Source organism: Ursus arctos, unplaced genomic scaffold, assembly GCF_023065955.2.
Source record: "Ursus arctos isolate Adak ecotype North America unplaced genomic scaffold, UrsArc2.0 scaffold_12, whole genome shotgun sequence".
Lineage (NCBI taxonomy): Eukaryota > Metazoa > Chordata > Mammalia > Carnivora > Ursidae > Ursus > Ursus arctos.
Window position 1 is genome coordinate 6,504,612 of NW_026622786.1, and position 20,557 is coordinate 6,525,168.

At 40.2% G+C, this 20,557-nt stretch overlaps 1 protein-coding gene across 49 annotated transcripts in view; it reads left to right on the forward strand.

Annotated features, from left to right (window-relative positions):
- PDE4DIP (phosphodiesterase 4D interacting protein) overlaps window positions 1–20,557 on the forward strand; it is a 166,885-nt gene that overhangs the window by 98,392 nt on the left and 47,936 nt on the right. For 48 of the 49 annotated variants that reach the window (XR_007189307.2, XM_048216389.2, XM_048216361.1 and 45 more), the window contains 12 exons: window positions 16–174; window positions 1,096–1,209; window positions 1,394–1,531; window positions 2,229–2,408; window positions 4,264–4,458; window positions 7,076–7,243; window positions 7,408–7,489; window positions 11,013–11,104; window positions 14,497–14,613; window positions 14,982–15,119; window positions 15,938–16,050; window positions 17,222–17,349. Coding sequence is in view for 48 of the 49 variants with exons in the window: in XM_048216389.2 (XP_048072346.1) it covers window positions 16–174; window positions 1,096–1,209; window positions 1,394–1,531; window positions 2,229–2,408; window positions 4,264–4,458; window positions 7,076–7,243; window positions 7,408–7,489; window positions 11,013–11,104; window positions 14,497–14,613; window positions 14,982–15,119; window positions 15,938–16,050; window positions 17,222–17,349 (1,624 nt within the window). In the remaining variant the exon portion in view is untranslated. Of the gene's footprint in view, window positions 1–15; window positions 175–1,095; window positions 1,210–1,393; window positions 1,532–2,228; window positions 2,409–4,263; window positions 4,459–7,075; window positions 7,244–7,407; window positions 7,490–11,012; window positions 11,105–14,496; window positions 14,614–14,981; window positions 15,120–15,937; window positions 16,051–17,221; window positions 17,724–20,557 lie in introns of those variants that run through there. The other variant, XM_057310758.1, reaches the window with a different exon arrangement.

The window sequence follows — 20,557 nt, forward strand, 5'->3', positions numbered from 1 at the left end:
ATCTGTTTAATTCAGGAATTACGAAAAGCCTTGCTGCAGCTCCAAGGAGAATTGCAGAGTAAGAGCCAACAGCTTCGTACCCTGGAGACTGAAAAATACAATGAGATTAGAACCCATGAGCAACACATTCAGCACCTAAACCACAGTCTGAGTCACAAAGAGCAACTGCTTCAGGTGAGTCTATGTAATGATTTTAACTGAAACTGGGCTCACAGAGCTCTGAAAGTTCTGTTCATGTAATCTCAGATTAGTCCACCTGTGTTGAGTACCCGTTACATGTAGAACATTAAGAGATGGGAACCAGGAGGATTCAAAATAAGTAGAAAGTACAATTCATGAACCGCAATGCTAACCAGCAAGTGTAGGAAATAATAAATAGAGACCTGAAAGACTTAAGCAATAAATATTCAGCAAGTAGTTACGAAACACCTCTGTGAACCCGATAGTATGCTGGGTGCTGGGAAGACAGATAAGATATGACCACTGTTCTCAAGTCTAGTAAGTGAAGACATCTGTATAGAAATTTCCAGTTACTTATGTGATAAAATGAACGTCGGAGGTAAAAATGGAACACTGAAGACTGTGACTGGTCTCCTGCCCTAAGCTTGTCGCATTGAATCCCTTACATTCTGATGAGCATACAGTTTTTTCATAGTGTGCATGTATTGTGCATACATTTTCTCTCTGATAGAAATACTGCCTCCCCCCCCCCCACCTGCTCTTCACTTGGGAAACTCCCAGTCCTTTAAGACTCTGAGCAAATGTAACCTCTTTTGTGAGCTCTTTACTGACACCTTCAGGCAGATTTAGACAGTGCATCCTGTATTCCCCTAGTAGCTAGCTAGCAGACCTACACACCCGTATATGCATAATGTGTATATGCATACTCATATGTATACACACACACACACACATACACACGCGTGCAATAGTTAATGATTTGTGTATATGTCTGTTATCTCTGCTGACCTGTGTTTTCCTTGAGCGTGATCACATTTTGTTTTATATCCTGAATAACACATTGTTTGGCGAAGTGGAGGAATTCAATGCATATTGCATAAATGAATAAAGGGAAATATTTTTTGGTCTCATTAGGAATTTCGGGAGCTCCTGCAGTATCGAGATAAGTCAGACAAAACCCTTGAAGCAGATGAAATGTTGCTTGAGAAACTTCGGCAGCGAATACAGGACCGAGACGTTGCTCTAGAGGTATGCACCTTAATTTTATTTACGGCACTGTGGATTACTCTCTGCACATAGGTACTTAGAAATATGTGTCTACTTAATTTGCTGCCTTTTGGAGTTAGTCTTCCCTTCCTTTCTATTTTTATTGAGTAAGCGTGATCACAATAGTGAATCCTAAGGAGCTTTAGGATCCTTGCTTTCCTTGCAGCGGGCTATAGATGAAAAGTTCTCCACTCTGGAAGAGAAAGAAAAAGAACTGCGTCAACTTCATCTCGCCGTGCGAGAGCGAGATCATGACTTAGAGAGATTGCGTGGTATTCTCTCCTCTAATGAAGCTACCATGCAGGTAAGAGCACAGTCTGCCATGACTTGATATCCCTTGTCCCACTTGGATGCTAAGCCTGAAGCATCAGCCCTTTCCCTCATTTTCTGAAAACCAAGTTATTTGCTTTATAGGACAAAAAATACGACAACAGCAAACGTAGTTATCCGTCATTATAGATGAGGAAGTGAGAAGAGCTAGTACTTCTGCTGTGGACTTTATAGTGAATATGGATTTCTAGACCTACTTTCTGATTTGTTTCTAATCTTTGTCAATATCTATATACTTTTACAGAAGCATTGTCAGGGTACAGCTGTTACACTGTTGTTTTCTCATTAATATTATATGCATATCCCTGTATAGTCACAGAACACTTGATTATTAATATTTACTGTGGATTATTTTTGGATATGTATTTTAGAGCTTTTATATTTAACCATCTGCCACTTCTTAAAGAAGTCCTTCACTTCCTCTGTGGCATAGCCTGCCTCCTCAAAAATACTGCATTTATAATATATTTATTTTTCTAAACAAATTAGATGAGAGTTTCTAAAACCAAAGAAAAGAGTAGTATGGCATTGTTAGATTAGATACTAAGTTTTCTACTTTTGCAAAAAATTGATACTTTATGAGATGATTTGAAGGCGGATCAAGTTTCTTGTTCATCCTGCAGAGTGTGGGGTGGTCCTTTGACTTACAGTTGCTTTCTTTGTTACTGTAGAGTATGGAGAGTCTCCTGAGGGCCAAAGGCCTGGAAGTAGAGCAGTTATCTGCCACCTGTCAAAACCTCCAATGGCTGAAAGAAGAAAGGGAAACCAAATTTAGCCATTGGCAGAAGGAACAAGAAAGTATCATTCAGCAGTTACAGACATCCCTGCATGACAGGAACAAAGAAGTGGAGGCAAGGCTTTAGTTAATTAAAGGCAATTTGTTCAGTGATTACATTATCTCAGTCTTGGATTGGGACTCCTTAGGTCTGGGGTGCCAGTGACCCACGTCTTAAATTCCATCCTGTGCCAGGGCGAGTCATTGGCTTTTACTGGGACTTTTTTCCCTCCACCTCTAAACTCAAGGTGACAATTATCTTTCTCAAATAGGTCATGTGAAAATTAATGAGAACTAAAACATGCACCTATAATATGATGGCTAACTTTTATTACTGATGGTGCTCACGCTTGTTAGGCACTGTTATAATTGCTTGAAGAATGCTAACTCATTGAATCCTGACAAGGATTCTATGAGGTATATGTTATTATCCTTCATTGACAGACAAGGAACAGACTTCTGAAATGAAATAACTTGTGCAGAGTAACATAGTTAATAAGTGACAGAGCAAGTAAGCCGCCCAGGCACTGGGGTTCCACAGTTTTAACCACCAGCTACAACCTGTCAGGAGAAAAGTAGGAACTTCATCACCATGCTCATAAATATAGTGCTCATTATTCTTTTTCAGCTTATCATTTTGTGCTTCCGCTATACAAGTTATACTGGGGAGAAAATAAATACATGGATTGTGTATCCATTTATCTTCATCTAATATTAATTATTATGTACCCTGAGCAAATAGGGAAAGGGCCTACCTCAGAAAACAATATGTGAGTTGCCATTATAAGTATTTTTCTGTATTGTTAGTGTTCTTTTGTTGAGCATGTAGTCTTCTTTTTTTCTTTTTTTTTGGTGAAAATCTTGTATATTGTTCATGGCTCAAACTTGTTTTGAGGTACATTCTATTTATACTTTGGATGAGCCTTTCATCTCTATTTTTAAAAAACATCCATTTATTTTAGAGTATGCACGTGAGCAGGGGGAGGGGCAGAGGGAGACTCCCAGGCGGACTCCATACAGCATGGAGCCTCGATCTCACTACCTGAGCCAAAATCAAGAGCTATCAAGAGCCAGAGGCCCCTAGCCCTTCAGCTGTATGGAAAGATGGAGGGATGAACTTGTTACTTTACCAAAGTTAAATGAAGCAGATTCAAGTTAAGTAACTGGTATTTCCCATACCAAAACCCAACTTCCCAGTGCTGGGTGCTGGAGGCAAGAACTCCAACAGGGAAGGGGTGCCTGGGTGGCTCAGGTCATGATTGATTGAGCCCCCATCCGGCTCCCTGCTCAGTGGGGAGTCTGCTTCTCCCTCACCTGCCACTCATTCTTTCTCAAACAAAATCTTAAAAAAACAAACTCCAACAGGTAAGTGTCTCAGGTCAGGAAGGGGACAGAGCCTACCTGGAGAGCAGAGGGCCTGGAAGTTTCCACAGCCTGATTCTACGCATTCACTTAGCTCCCCTAGAAAACAGGAACAATTACAATATTGTACAAGGTCTCCTACTCGTGTTTTCCTAAGCATCTCAGAGTAAATTACTAGCCTGAATACAGAGTATTTAATTTGGGGTCAGACAGCAAATCAGGGTTGTGGAGCACTCCCGTCTGAAGAATCTAGGAAACCAAACTCCATTTGAAACATTCCTTGTGATCCCCACCAGGAGCCCAAATGCATAACTTAGACAAAACAAGAAGCCCACGGAAAGAAACCATGGTGTAGACAGAAGCAACTTCAGAGCATAGGTTAAGCAGAGCATGTAGTCTTCTGTGTGCCAGGCCTGCGCTTGATCTGGGGAAACAAAAGTGAATAAAACATGATAGCTGTTCTCCAGACTCTCATAGCTCTTTCTTCTATAACAGATTCTTATAAGCTCCTTGATATGTAGTAGGGGGGATTCTTTCCTCCAGAACTTACAGTGTCCCTTCTGTTTTAGGATCTAAGTGCCACGTTGCTCTGTAAACTCGGACCGGGGCAGAGTGAGGTAGCAGAGGAGCTGTGCCAGCGTCTACAGCGAAAGGAAAGGATGCTGCAGGAACTGCTGAGTGATCGAAACAAACAAGCAGTGGAACATGAAGTAGAGATTCAAGGCCTGCTTCGGTCTATGAGCACCAGGGAGCAGGAGAGCCAAGTAAGGACTGATGCACAGAGAGTGTCGCTGCATTTATAGTCTGAATAGGGAGCATTTGAACATTGTGGCGTGTGTGTGTGTGTGTGTGTGTGTGTGTGTGTGTGTGTGTGTGATTTTACAGTCCGTTGTGTTAGGGTTTCTTCCTTCAGTCTGTTACCTAGCCTATACTTTTACCTCCGTCCTCAGGAGCATGCAATATTTTTAGAGCCTCTGCATTGAGAAGGGTGCCGAAACAATACATGTACTCATTAACTTCATTCTGTACATTTTCTTTCCTTAATCTGATAACTTTGACAGAAGGGAGTACAGGGTTCTAGAGTGTTTTGATTTTGATTCTAAATCCTCAAGACTTGAGAGGTATTTTCTATTTTTTAGCCAAGGTATGAGAAACCTTACACTTGACATATTTTTTCTTAATTCTTATAAAATCTGAATCATCTTAAGAGGAAAAAAGATGGTGTTTTTTTTTCAAAGGCTGTAATTACAATAAATAATCTTATAGTAACATGGAATATATTAATCTTAAAATACTGGTACACAGGTATTACAAAAGCCAATTTTTTTTTTTTTTTTAAGATTTTTATCTACTTTTTCGAGAGAGAGAGAACGCGTATGAGCGGTGGGGAAGGGCAGAGGGAAAGGGAGAAGCAGACTCCCTGCTGAGCAGGGACCCCCCCCCCCCCCCCGATGTGGGGCTGGATCCTAGGACCCTGGGACCATGACCTGAGCCGAAGGCAGCTGCTTAACTGACTGAGCCATCCAGGTGCCCGTCAAAATCATTGTTAATTTATCTTCATTCCCAGGTGTCTTTCTACTCAAGGCTAGAGATATGTGCTGTATTTCAGAGGCCAGATGCTCAGAATCCCCCCAGCCAGTTTCAGGAGGACTAGATTCTTCTCATTTGCCTTTTTTATTTGACCATAATATTCTCTAATGCTTCCTTTATATTATGGGATGGTTATTGTTGTCTCTTCTAGTCCTCAGGCCCACTGAAGTGAATATACATTTCCTTAGAAACATGCTGCCATGAGCTGCAGAAATTGCTTCTAGAGTAGACCTAACAAAATCACTGTGAATTATTTAAGTCTTTGGCAGAAGGCTAATAAAAGTCTTTGAGTGTTCATTTTAACCCCTTTGTAACTTGAAGGAGCTAGTTTATTTCACCTCCAGAAAGAAATATTATACACTGCTGATAGTAAAAGAGTAGAAGCTAGCAGATGACTGAAATTACAAAAGTTTGATTTATTAACTCAAGAAAAAGAGTAATGGTTGTATTCTTCTAGATCTGCTTTTTTAGATTCCCAGGCTTACTCCTAGGGGACAGAAATTAGGAGGTATAGATAGCACTCAAGAATTTGCATTTCTTAAAAGCTCTCAGGTGATGGTGATGCTGCCGGTTCATGAGCCACACTTCGAGGACCACTGCTACAAACAACACTGCTAGAAGAAGAATGCCAAGCCAGATAGATCATATATACATATACATAAGAGATCGTGTGTGTTATTTATTACGATTTTTACCCTAGCAACTTCTACAGATTTTTATTCAGGCAAATTAATAATGTACTGTTATCTCCAAGATGGTTGTGTCCAAATCCCTAAAGGGCCCAAATTTTACTTACTAAAAATGTAAGGTTATTCTTTTATTTCCCTTAGAAATTATGACAAGAGCTCAGCTTCTCATTAAAACAGTAGTAATTGTCCCCAGTTGATGCTGATACAGCTAATATAGTCCAGATTCATCATCTTTTCCCCCTAGTAATTTTAGTCTTAGTTTATTGTTTCTGGATTTTCGGATTAAATGCAGACTTTCTATGTGGTAATGGTCACAAATAATGTTCTAGATCTTTTCCTTATTGCGCTATATCGTCTGTCTTAGAAAACTGGGACTTGAAATTAAATAAATTGGGTTTGGTGGTTTTGAGGTTCAGATTCTCCTGATTGTATGTATGGTCTGATAAAAATGTTTGCGTGTAATTGACTCATTCGATAAATATGCATTGAATGCCTACTATGTGCCCGACACTGTTCTGGGTGCTTGTGATTTATCCCTGAAGAAATATCATAGAAACTGCCCTTAGGAAACTTACACCCAGTTGACAGACAATGGACATACATCAGATAACGGTAAGTGCATTGTAAAAACTTAGCAGGACAAGGAGAACTGGGAGTAGAGAAAAGACAGCTGTTTTAGATAGGAGATGCAGAGGAGGCCAATCTGATAAGGTATCAGTAGGCAAAGATATAAAGGGAGCAAACCAAATGAATATTTGGGTAAAGAAATCCAGGCCAAAGGCACATGTATCCCAGAGTAAAGGACATCTGCTATCCCACTTCAAACCAGAATCTTAATACCTTAGCCTGATAGAGTTCTGGCAGGGCCAATTTTGGATTGTTTCATCTGTAATAGATATGTTTATATTCAGTTTCTCCAGTGTTCTTCCTCTGAGAGACTCTTTTCAGCTGTTTTTCCCTGTAAACTGAAAGCAAGGAAACTATTTTTGGTGGGGCGGGCCACTGGCTTTTCATAAACAGTTGACTTTTAACGAATGACTTCAGAACACAAATTTTGTTTTATAGAGTATCTTTCTAATGGTATGTGTGATTTCCTTACTAGGCCGCTGCAGAGAAGATGGTACAAGCCCTAATGGAAAGAAATTCAGAATTACAAGCCCTGCGCCAGTATTTAGGAGGGAAAGACTTCATGGTGTCCCAAGCACTCATCACTAACCAACCCACTGAAGTTACATCCAGCAGCCCCCACCTGGGAGAGCAGACTGATCAAGTAAGAACTGTGTAGATGTTCATGCCAACTGCCTTTTCTTTCTGTGTTTGAGGCATAAGTTTGATCATTTTAATACCAAATTGTGTGAGAACATTCCAGGGTCCTTGTCATTGTGATCATGGTTCCTGTACCTTTCTAAATCCCCTGACTCTTCCAATTTTTAGGGTTTGGTGCATATACCCTCCAAAGATGATAGCATTTCGTTGACTGCCAAAGGGGATACCAGTATACCCAGGTCCTCATTAGGTAAGTATCAAATTTAATTTCACTAAGGAATCTTCTGTCTTTCTTTCTGTAATTCTGCTAATAGGTTTGGCCAAGACTCTCTTTTCCTACTGGAAAAAAAATAAGCTTAGATTCCCCTTGAAAGGCTGAAGACATGTCTATGCTAGAAAGAACTACCCTTATTATGTTGAATTGAGACTGTTGTTCTGGGTACACAATTTGGCTCAGGGAGACTGCCTCCTGATTATACTTTCCAGATAGCTTTGCAGGGGTTCAGAAATGCGGGAGGTTATTGTTTCCAAACCTATACAACAGGACCATGGGGCTGACACCTTCTCCTGAGTATCTTTCAAGCGGGCCGAGGCTACTCATGGTAACTTGACATAACCTGCATTACAGTGTTGGGAGGGGGAGGCAGTATACATTAAGTTATTTGCCAAGATCACAGCCATCTAAGAGATGATTGAAGGCCTTGAACTCCCTAAAAACAAATGAATTCTGTGAAGAGTCAGAGCAAAACTTAAATGAGTGCTGGGCATTAGAGTCTCTGACTTGCACAGAGCAAAAGGTTGGGATCTAGGGTAGCTTCAAGGAAGAGATTTACCCAGTGAGTTGTAGAAATAGGGGCTCACCATTATTAATGAAGTGGTGATTATAATGCTATAAGAAAGGTTATGGACTTGGAAAATTAACTTATGATTTTTTTGATGATATTAAGAATGAAAGGGGCACCTGGGTGGCTCAGTTAAGCATCCCACTGTTGATTTCAGCTCCAGTCTTGATCTCAGGGTCATGAGTTCAAGCCCCGTGTTGGGCTCCATGCTGGGCTTTACATGGAGCTACTTTAAAAAAAAGAAAAAGAATGTAGAAAGTTTGTGTCTGCGTTATAGTATAAGGTGTTATGGAATTCCATAGGTAAGTCATGCGAGTAGTTATTTTTTCATAGGAAAACTTTGTCAAAGAGTAAAGAATACTGGATTTGTTTAATTTACTCCCTCTTTACCTTTTTTCAAAAATTACTTTTCCACAATTTTTTATTTTGCAAATTTCAAACTTCTAGAAAAGTGGCAAAAATTGTGCAGTGAATACCCATATAGGCTTTTATTAAGATTCACCACCTATTAACATTTTGCCACATTTACACCATTTCTTCACACGCACATGCACAGATGGAATGTTTTTTCTAAGCCATTTAAAAATTACTTAGATATCATGACACTTCATTTCTAAATGCTTCATTATGTATTCCCTATAAGCAATGGCATTTTCCTACATAGCTACAGTGTAATTATCATGTTCATGAAATTTAACCTTGGAATAGTCCTGGTACCTAATGTGCAGTTTATATCCAGAGTTCCTGTGTCTCAGGAACCTTCCAGATGGTTGGGTCTCCCCCTCCAGAACCATGCATCCATTTAGTTGTCATGTCGTGTTAGTCTCTTTTAGTCTGGAAAAGTTTTCTAGCCTTTTTTGTTTTTTTTGACATTGGCATTTTTGAAAACTCTGGGCCAGCGAATGGCCCTCGATCTGGCTCTGATTGTTTCTTCATGGTTCGATTGAAGTTAAACATTTTTGGCAAGAATACTTACAAGGGTGAGGTCTTTCTCAGTGCACCACGTCAGGAGCACATGATAGCAGTTTGTATTTTCCTTAGTTAAGGTTGTGTCTGCCAGACCTCTCCATTGTGAAGGCTCATTCCTCCCTTTGTGTGGGTGACCTGCCGCCCAACACCCTGAGACGTTGACCGTCTCCCTACAGCCACTCACCCAGGGGTTCTAGCATCCTTTCAGCCTTTCCCGAAGCAGCTGTGAGGTTGGTAGTTTAAAAAAGTGATTTCTATTTTTAAAATTTCTTCCTTGTTTATTAGCACGTGTTCTTTCACAAAGAGCTGCCCTTTCCCTATTCTCCCCCACTCCATTTTTTTATATCAGTGTGTTGTAATTACACATTGTAATGCATTCTTTTTTTAAAAAAATCATTTTTTTTTGCATTTCTGTTTTTGTCATTATTCCATTTGATGCCCAAGTTACCCCCAATCTGGCCAATTGGAGCCCCTCCAAGCTGTTCCTCTGTCCTTTGAATATGTCGCCATCAGTTTTTCAGCACTTCCACACTTGCTGGCACAGTAAGATGTTCTGTGATTACCTTTCCCTTTCCCTGCCTCAGCCCTGGAACTGCCCGTTCCTTCAGGGAGCTCTGGTTCCCTAAAGTGGGTAATGACATTTAGGTAGGTACTAGTAATCTGGGCATGAGATGGGTTCATAGCCACACGTATGTCATTTGCTTCTAGGCCCTTTTAGGTGAACAGAGCTAAGGGGGGGGGTAATGTGTGTGTGTACTTGATACTCATTTCTCTAATTCTAATTTAATACCACAAGTTCTTTCTTTCCCTTATTTTCTATTTGTATCTGCCTTTTTTTGACCTTGAGAACCTGGTTACCTCTAACATGAATATATGAACCCATTCACACAATATACAAAAGTAGTTTAGAATTGCTACATGAATACCACTATCAACAGTAAGTCATTTATAAATAACGTTAAAGATTTTTTTTTTTTTTTAATCCTTAGACTATTTCCCACTGAGGGTATAGAGTTAGAACAGTGAGTTCAAGAAATCATTTCGATTAATTTTTTTATTTTCTGGGTGCTTATGTTATCTATTTATTATATAGGTTCATTTATTTATGTTAATATTCAGTTTTAGGCTTTTTCTCTTTCTTTTTTTTTTTTTTTTAAGATTTTATTTATTTATTTGACAGAGATAGAGACAGCCAGCGAGAGAGGGAACACAAGCAGGGGGAGTGGGACAGAAAGAAGCAGGCTCATAGCAGAGGAGCCTGATGTGCGGCTGGATCCCACAACGCCGGGATCACGCCCTGAGCGGAAGGCAGACGCTTAACCGCTGTGCCACCCAGGCGCCCCTAGGCTTTTTCTTCCCCATTATTATTGAACTAACTTTACACATTAAAAATAAAACATTAACATGGTTCAAAACTCAAATATATAAAGTATGTTCAGAAGACCCATCAACTTCTCTAGTATTTTTCTCTGGTTTTCATCCCTCCCTTGAAGGCAACCAATTTCATTTCTGGGTTATCCTTCCTATGTTTCTTTTAGCAAAGTCAGGGAGCAATCCTGTGTCTAAATGTGATGTGTATGTGTGTGGTCTTACTTCCCCCTCTCCTAATATAGGACAGACTCCACTAGATGTATTCTTTTGTACCCAACTTGTTTTACTTAACAATGTATCTTTGAAATTATTCCATATCAGTTCATAAAGAGTTGTTTCCTCATTCTTTTTGACAGTTGTATGTAGAATTTCATTGCATGGATATACCGTAGTTTATTCAGTCTTCTTTTTACAGGCATGTAGAGTGATTGTGTATTTTGCTATTACAAATATTGCTGCAAAGAACAATCTGGCACATATTTTCGTTGTTGTTGTGAGATTGTGTATTCGGACTAAATTCCTCAGAAACCACATACTGGAGGTCATATGATGTTATAGTGATGAAGACGCGTGCTATGTGTTCATTTTCAGGAGACTTGGAAACAGTTGCAGGGCTGGAAAAAGAACTGAGTAATGCCAAAGAGGAACTTGAGCTCATGGCTAAAAAAGAAAGAGAAAGTCGGGTGAGTGTTCTAGTGAGCCTACTTTCAAAATTCCTATGATTTTCTTCCAAAATAGTTTATCTTTAAAAGAGTACACTTGTCCACGTATAATATCTAGGTCCAAATGCAAAGTAAGGCTTTTTTCTTTGTGGAGAAAATTACAAATCGCTTTATGTACACATTTTCTCAAAAGATGCTTTTATTTTTATAAATGGAGACCATTAAACTTTTTAAGTGCTGGAAAGACAAAGGCCACTTTCTCTGCTCATTGCTAACTGGAATAATTGTAAAGGACTTGTGAAAAAATGAGATACTGTATAATCGCTGCTTGGAATTACAATGTTAGATCCATGAAATTAGTTTTAGAAACATGGAACGGAAGAATTTGGGGAATGATCAAGAATGTTCATTGAATACTTGCTACGTGCAGCGTACTGTACTGGTTACTTAAATTAGCACTAAGGCTTACAGCTCTGCAAACTAAGTGGTATTGGCCCTGTTTTATAGATGAAGAAGGTGAAATGCTGATTTTTTTTTTTTTTTAAACATGGAGGTAGGAAGGGGCGCCTGGGTGGCTCAGTCGGATAAGCGTCTGACTCTTAGGGTTTCAGCCCAGGTCATGATCTTAGGGGCGTGAGATTGAAGATTCTGTCTCTCCCTTTGCGCCCACCCCCACCTGCTTACACAAGCTCTCTCAAAAAACAAAATATAACAAAACTGTGGAGGTGGGGAATTGTCATATAACTAAGACATACCAAAGCTAAGATTTAAATTTAGGTCTTTTGTGACTCAGAATACTTGCTAAGAAGTCATTACTTGGAGCAGATCATTTTGCATTATGCTGTATTTCTAGCAATAGAGTTTTCATGAATTTTCTTAGAAGAGGCCTTTTGGCCTTACAGAATCCCTTCTCTTTTTCCCTCCCTTTACAGCAGATTTTATGTCCAGCTGTGATATGGAAGAAGTATTAGGGCCATAGAACAGAGTTACCAACTAAAACCGAAAGACTTTATGTTACCATGGCATCTATTTTAGGGGGTCAGCGGTATATTAAGTTTACCCGGCTAGTCTACTTGGCTTCTCAGATTCGTTCCACCTCTTTGCCAGAGTTAGATCTAGAATGTAAGACCTGTATTCATATTTGTGATAAAATTATCTTATTGTACCTCTTAATTTCTCTTCCCATTACTGTATTTCTTCTTACAGCCAGACTGCTGTTATATAACTCAAGTTTTGAGGATATGAAATTGTGTGGCATTTTAAAAATACCAGTTTTAAAAATCCCCTGGCTCCCCTCCCTTGTTTTGGGTTCCACCCTAGCCATTATCTGATTACTCATGTCAGATATTTCCGTTTCCATATGCTGTTCCTGTTTTTCTCATCTATACTTTATTCAGAGTAATGTTACTTTTGGGTTCTGTCCTGTTTGGGGGATCATAAAATTAGGACTATGAATGGTTATTTTGAGTGAGGTATATTTAGCTATATTGCTTACTTTTGTGTCCTTAATCAATTACCAGCCTCTCAGTTCAATACCGTATATATTCATTGTCGCATTCCCTCTGATACTAGGTTTATACCAAAAGCCATGTCGATTTTCCTGAATTTTAAGCATTCCCTCTACTGTCTTGAAATCATAGCAGTAGTGGTAAGAATAGTTAACATTCACTGATTGGCTACCAGGCACTTTTAAATATATTTTCTCTATTCTCACATAGCCCTAAAAAGGAGGTTTTATTTCCGTTTTACAATTCAGGAAATGAAGTTCAGATTAAATGCAATGTAGAGAGATTATGCCAAGATTTAAAACCCAAAACTCGTGTCTGCCTGGCTGTAGACCTTTATCTTGCTGCACTAATGTTTTCCTCGTGTTTGAGTTTTTCTTCCATGGAGCCGATACCCGGCTATATAATGATAGAGGTCTCTGAAGAGGGCCTCATAAGTAGCACTCCATTTCCCGTAACCAAGATCTGAACAAACGGAGAAATAAAGTAGTGGCAGAGAGTTTGGTATTTCATTGGCTGCATTACTGATAAAGGCTTAGGTAGAGAACCTAATGCAAGAACCAAGGGGCCTGCTAGCCAATCCCCAGAATTAGGCAGACTTACCTACCTAGTCACAGACGACATTGGGCCTTGGCAGACCACTCCACATGGTGAGGAAGAGCCTGCTCTTGGAGAAGCAGTGCCAAAAACAGGCTTCCTGCAGGCAGGTGCCTCCTAGGAAGAAGGAAGATGGAGCCAAGTCAAGCATGCCTGGTTTATTCCTCCCCAACATACCATTAAGATAAGTCACTTTACCTGCCTGGGGCTGACTAAAGGGGTGGAGAAATGTCAGGAGTCACACTAACTGAGGTCCTTCAACATGGAAGGAAATGGAAGGAGAAGCATTTCTTCCTAACATGCCACAGGAGTCCAGAGCATCAAATAACTTCGTGGAGTTATAAGTCATCACCACATAGTGAGCTATCAGCATTGATGGAATTCGAAGTAGTTTTTACTGCTTCTAACTTACATTTTATATCTTAAAGAAACAGGTGCTGCTTTCTTTAGGAAGCTTGGCTATACCTTAAACTAGGTTTGTGTCATCTCTCTTCTTTGTCACAACTATTTCCTTTAATTATCTCCAGATAGTTCCTTACGTGGGGGTCCTGGCTGGCTCAGTCGGTTAAGCATCTTCCTTCAGCTCAGATCATGATCTCAGGGTCATGGGATAGAGTCCTACATTGGGCTCCCTTCTCAGCAGGGAGCCTGCTTCTCCCTCTGCCTGCTGCTCCCCCTGCTTGTGCTCTCTCTCCCCCCACCCTCTGACAAATAAATAAATAAAATCTAAAAAAAAAATAGTTCCTTACAATGTGTATTTACAAATAACTTGCCATCACGATAAAGAATATATGGATGTGTTAGAATCTGCAGGAAAGGCATTGTAACCTCGTGTTCTGAGTCTGCTTCCTTGAGTTCACATTCTGGATCTCCCCCTTCCTCGCTCTGTGACTTTGAACAGGTTCCTTAATTTCTCTCCGCCTCAGTCACCTCTCTGTAAACTGGGGAATAGAAGAGTAGTGATTCTGTTGGGTTGGTGAGGATTCACTCGTCTGCTAATGGTGACCCATTTTTTAAGCAGCGCAATAAACTCATTCATTAAGCAAATTTGAAATGTTTCGTAGTGCTGACTAAAGTGGAGGACATCCTTAAGGCTACCGTTACAGCTTCCCATGCAACACCCTTTGGTACCACACCGTGTGGTTTATTGATGTGATCCACCAGAACACTGTAACTCAGCTTCTGGTTGGCACTCGCATTCCTGGCTGATGGTGATACAATATGGAAGAGCCTTGGCCTAGGGGTTCAAATATGAATGTGACAGATACTGTGTCCTCTGCACACTGACTTCAGGACTTCTTCTCTCCACAGATGGAACTTTCTGCACTACAGTCCATGGTGGCCGTGCAAGAGGAAGAGCTGCAGGTGCAGGCTGCTGACATGGAGTCCCTGACCAGGAACATACAGATTAAGGAAGACCTCATAAAGGTCCTTCAAAGCTCTTTCAAGATCCTTGGAAACGATTACAGCTCAGAATAACTGCAGGGCATCCTCAGACAACATTTAGATACCCTGAGTCCCTTGGCCAGTACTTATTTCCTTGATGCACTGTCGGTTTGAGCCTCTTCATATCACCGTATTCTTTTTGACTTGTATTAGAGTTGCTGAGATTTCACAGAGTGTATTATTTCATATGGCTTATCAATATTCCACTTGAAAGTACAGCAGACTGTTTCAGGGACTTCTGCTCCTTTGCTCCTCTGCTAAATAGCAGTTTGCAGCCCCGAGATCAAGACTTGCATGCTCAACTGACTGAGCCGCCCCACATTTTTATTGATTTTTTTCTTGACCTTTAGGACCTGCAGATGCAGCTGGTTGATCCTGAGGACATACCAGCTATGGAACGCCTGACCCAAGAAGTCTTACTTCTTCGGGAAAAAGTTGCTTCAGTAGAGTCACAGGGTCAAGAAACTTTAGGAAACCGAAGACAACAGGTAAGTCATTGGACTATAAACCTTATTTTTACTGTGAAACAAACACTGGAAAAGCTGTCGATCTCAGTGATCTCTGAAGGGGAGAGATCTCTGTGCTCTAAGGTTGCCTGCCTTGGTCAGCAGCAGCAAGAGATACCCCTAACATTTGTCATTCCTTTCTAGCTGCTCCTCCATAGCTGACCTCTCTTCAGTGCCAGATTTAAAAACGACCTATTGCCTGTACTCCCTGTTATCATCTCTCTCACTAACTACTCATTTCACTCCAGTCCTGGCTTTTAACTCGAGCAGTTCAATTAAACAGACCTCTCTGCTGGTTGCGTACGTCGTGGCTCATGTTGTTAACAGCACTTACTGTATAGCTCTCTGCGACACAGGTCTGTGATTGATGGTGTCTCCTCCACCCACTAGATAGTAAGCTGATCCCTAGAACAGAGCCTGGCACATAGAATGTGCTCAATAAATATTGACTGAATGAATGAAGAATACCAATAAGTCCTACTGTATGTGTCCTTCTGGCACTTCCTCTCTTTCCCTTCCACTCCCTTCTCTTAGCTCTTTGCTGTGCTTCTGGCCTCTCTCTCCTCTTTCTTCTTCTTGCTTCCATGTTTGACTTCTGCCCTATAGAGTTTTAAAGATTAAAAAAAAGATAATGTGACATTGATTTGAAAACTGTATAATAGGAAGTTTAAGCAAGTAGTAAGATGGTGAGCTTTTTTTGGTCATAGTACATGTGAGTACATTCCTTTGGCTGCTTTCTCAGGATCCCTGTGGCTTCATGTCTCACGTCCGTTTGCGTACTGCTTCTGTTCTTTCTTCAGTTGCTGCTGATGCTCGAAGGGCTGGTGGATGAACGGAGTCGGCTCAATGAGGCTTTGCAAGCAGAGAGACAGCTCTATAGCAGTCTGGTGAAGTTCCACGCCCATCCAGACAGGTAGGAGAGTGACGGCAGTGTTTACCCTTCCATTCTTCTCTAGGAGCAGGTGCTTCTGATCTCAAAGCAGGGAGAAAAAGAGAGAGAGACAATTACTAGGATTACTCAGTTTGTCATTTGTGGTGTGTGGATCTCTCAGAGCCCAGTGTTTACATGTTAAGTCAGGAATAGTGCCTATCTCCTATAGCTACACAGTGATCAAATGAGAAGACTTGTCAGGAAATCAAAGACAGCAAGTAAGTCGTTGGAATATAAACTAAAATAATGCCTTGCATATAGTAAACACTCAGTGTTTTCCTTTCGTTCCTCTGCTCCATGTCCTGGGTAAGGGCTGTTCCGTTCCAAGAGTGAGGATAGAAGGGTATTGATACTCGCCAAGTATCATTGAAGAAAATATATTCACCACGATGGCTAGTATCAACCCAGGATCACTGATAGCCATCATGGTGAATATATTTGCTGGTACCTCTTGACTTTCGGTCATGTATATTATGTCGTTCTGGTTCATTTTATATTCCCTTTATTTTTTTTTCTCATTCTGCCTTCTCCCCTTGTCCCTTTTTCTCTTTCCTAATTTTTATTCTTTTACTATTCATTTTCTTCTAGTTTGTTGTTCAGTTTAAGCATCGTTTTTCTTTCTACTTCAAAGAAATGAAGGGAGAGGAAAGATACAAGAAGGACCAGTTGATTGTATTACTTTTTAAAGAATTTCTGGATCTTTAGTCTCTCTGAACTGGATTCCTTTTCAGAGCTTTGTCCAGTCTGGTTACCAAATGAGAGAACACATCTTCAGTAGCCGTCGTACTTGGCTCAGTATTTCTTCGGTTTGCATTTAGCTCTTCCTGGGTTTTGGTTTTTCAGAAATTAATACTTGTCAAAAAGTAAAATTTCTCTTATGTCGGCTATAAGGGTATGAGATAAGTCTTAGGAACTATAATTTTTATGTGACATTGGCTCACAATCTAGCATAAAATGACAAGCTTTAAAGAAAGGAGCAGGCCTTGCTGATCTGTCTGCAGTGAAGGATAACAGTGCCCAAACAAACACCGTGCTCAATTATTGTGTCCTGGAGAGCGTCCTTTAGAAAGTCTCATGGCTCTTCGGAAGTATACGTAGACTCATTACAGTTGATGACTAATCCGTTTTCCTTCCATGTGGCATGTTTACTCAGCTCTGAGAGAGACCGAACTCTGCAGGTGGAACTAGAAGGGGCCCAGGTGATACGCGGTCGGCTGGAAGAAGTTCTTGGAAGAAGCCTGGAGCGCTTAAGCAGGCTGGAGACCCTGGCCGCCATTGGAGGTGGGGAACTGGAAAGTGTGCGAGTTCGTCACAAGCATGCCTTCTGAGCACTGGCGGGTCAGCCTGCAGCCCAGGATGGAAAACCTTGTTTGCACTAACCCGAGAGCCTTGTCTGACTCTGGCAGAATTAAAATGGTGACTTGCTAATGGTAGAACTGTTGCAAGTAGCATCAGCTACAAAGTGAAACTTACTTTAGTCTACCTGTATGGCGCTGTACATATCTATCTCGGAGTTGAATGGTGGAGGTTACAAAGTGTATGTGCACCTTTTAAAGCATTCCATTTCAGTTTTCCCACCATTTCACTCTTTTCCCTGGCCCCTCCCTGTTCCCCCATCTCTTCCCATGGGCCAATAAAGTTTATTACTCCCTTGCTCTCACCGTCCATTTCATATGTTCCATATCATGTCATAAATGCATGCACGTGTATTATTTTTGCCATCTGCCAACTCCTGCTCTTTGAGAGAATTAAACTTTGATTTGACTTGATTTTTTAATCAAATAAAAGTTTAAGGGTGAAAGAGAGAGAGAGAGATTAAATGTCTATAAGAATGACTTTGCAAAAGTGGTATAATCCTTATCAGTAGGTAATCAAAGCCAAGTCTTGCCATTAGCAGACTACAGGTATTGGAAGGGTCAAGTCAGAGAGAGGAGGCAAAGATAGTTGAAGTGTTCACAGTAAACCTTCTCCTCTGAAAGTGTTTCAGACGTGATAATTCAGTAATAGTGATAGTGAAATTAGATTAGGTGCAGATTAAATTCCATTAATATTTTTCCTTTAAACCAAGGGTTTTATGTAGTCAGAACACGATTTCAATAAAGACTCCTTTCAGTTTTGAAACATGGAATTTGGTGAACAGGGATTGAGGCTTTCCCACATGTCTTTCAGAGTCATGATTCTTTATGTAAAAAGATAATTTCAAATGTAATGTTTCCCTTTAAATTCAGCATTTCACCAAATTGCTTATTGCAGCCAGAGGAAAGTATTGCTTCTGGTTTTTCATTTGGTAGTGGCACGAGGTGGAGTCCTGTGTTTTTCATGTTTTAGTGCTTAAACATTACTCCATTAAAATAAGTAATAGGCTTTGAGGTGTTTGAATAGTTTAGGAAGAAATGTTGTAGATCTGGGTTGGTAGGTTTGGGCCGTTGTCTCGGTGCTTTCTTATGGCAGCATGACAGGCATAAGAAAGGGGTCCTGGAGATTGTATTTCTGCTAGCGAAATGTCAAGAGTATAAAAAGTAATCAGGATTACTTTGGAGCTTTGCGGTTCAACACCATGAGGTTTCAGATTTCTGTTGGTTATAACTTTCCTAGATTAGAAGCTGAGATTTCAAGTTTGAAACATGGACTTTGCTGAGCAGGGATTGAGGCTTTCCAGCATCATAAAGGTGACTGAGTACTCTTTCTCAAGGAGGGGGCGCACAATGAGTTTTCTGTTTTCCCTCCATTATTCACATGACACTAATTTCTTTCACATTCATCTGTTGACATGGGTTGCCTTACATTCTCAATTCTGTCCAACTTTCTGTAACCTTACCCGTGCCTGTAACAACAATAGAGCATCAGTCAGACCAAAGTGGACAGGGAAAAAAATGTTCTGCTGGAGAAGCACCCTGGGATTTTCTGATGAAGTATTTTGCAAAAGATTGATAGCCATAAGCCTTCCTCTTAATGAAATGCTTTCCAGTTTTCATGGGCTTTGGGGTGGGGAGTCATTTAAGGAGGGGGATAGGAAGTATAAGCAGAACCGTCCACTTTCTTCGTCTTCCAATCTTGAGAGACCCTTTCCTACACAAAGCTTTTTGTAACTGGAAAAGGATAGAGGGAGTAATTGAACTTACAGAAATGTCAACCCAGCAAAGACTAGTCTGTCATATGATTACAGGGCATTTAGGAAGTGTTTTCCCTTTATTTTGCTAATGGACCAAGGAAGCTTTATAAGTGTCCTGTTAAGATTCAACCATTGGTGATTCTTGGATTCTAATGCCTTATAGTGATTATACTAATTTCTAATTATAATCCTGCTTCTATCATCCTCCAACAGTAGGAATTTCCCATGGTGTCTTGAACTAAGTGTTAGAAATTTTAAGGTAGCTGCCCGAATAATGAGGAACCCAACTTCCTATTGAAAAATGATCAAAATAGATTAGTGGGGAAAAGGAAGTGAATGCTGGTCCTGATTTGGATCCTAAAGAGACAGACTGACTTGTGCTACGGTTAATCACCTTTAATATTGGTCCTTGGGAAATATTTTAGATAAGTAAGTGATTTTTGTGGCAAAAGATAAACTTAGGAGATTGATCCTGATACTATAGATGTGACTGGAATCTGCTACTCATGTCCTGGAGTGAGGCTTGTGAACAGTGCTGCCTGGAGAGAGCTGGCCAGCCTAACAAGTTTATGTGCTAATGTGGCATCTTATTAGAGAACTCGACTCTGATGAATTTTGTTCTATAACCCACAGACAGATGATGCTGTGATTACCCACATCACTCACAGAATTCCATCTACCATGATAGCATATGATTCCATTCTCTCCTCAGGAGCACAGACCCTTTCTCTTACAGGATTATTCGACCTTTTTCAGGCATTTTTCAGCCTTAATAATTTTAGAGAAAGCATCATGGGCTTGTAGAACCTTGTGCTTGAATTAAAAAAAAAAATCTTGAATGAATTAAACCCAGGCCATGATTAATTAGAAGCATAGAACTTAATTTGTGAAAAATTCACATCAATAGATTTGTTTTTACTTACATTTCCTTTTTGAATAATAGCAAATATGCAAAGTAATGGTTGTGAGAGTCAGGGGAGATGAAGTCTATAGTTCTTAGAGCTGTAGACTTGAAAAGGACCTCCCAGAACATTTATTTTAATGAATGAAATGGAAGTCCTTTTGATAGATATTTCCCTTACCCTTTTCTGTTGCAGAAGTCTGATGATTATTAGTGCCTAGTAAAAGTCAACGTTTTTCTGGTGTTTTCTTCTTAGCTATTTAGCCAAGTTATCATTTTTTTTAAAGGCACAACTGGGCTCTTTTAATATTGTCAGCCTTTTGCTTTGAAAGGTATGTGCTTATCCTAAATCTCACGGACCCCTCTCCCACACCCACTTCTCTTCATTCACTGCAGATAGCAGGGGTGTTGTTGGTACCTCTACTTCCTTATTCATATTTTTAAAAGATTTGTCAATGTCATTATATACAGTAAGA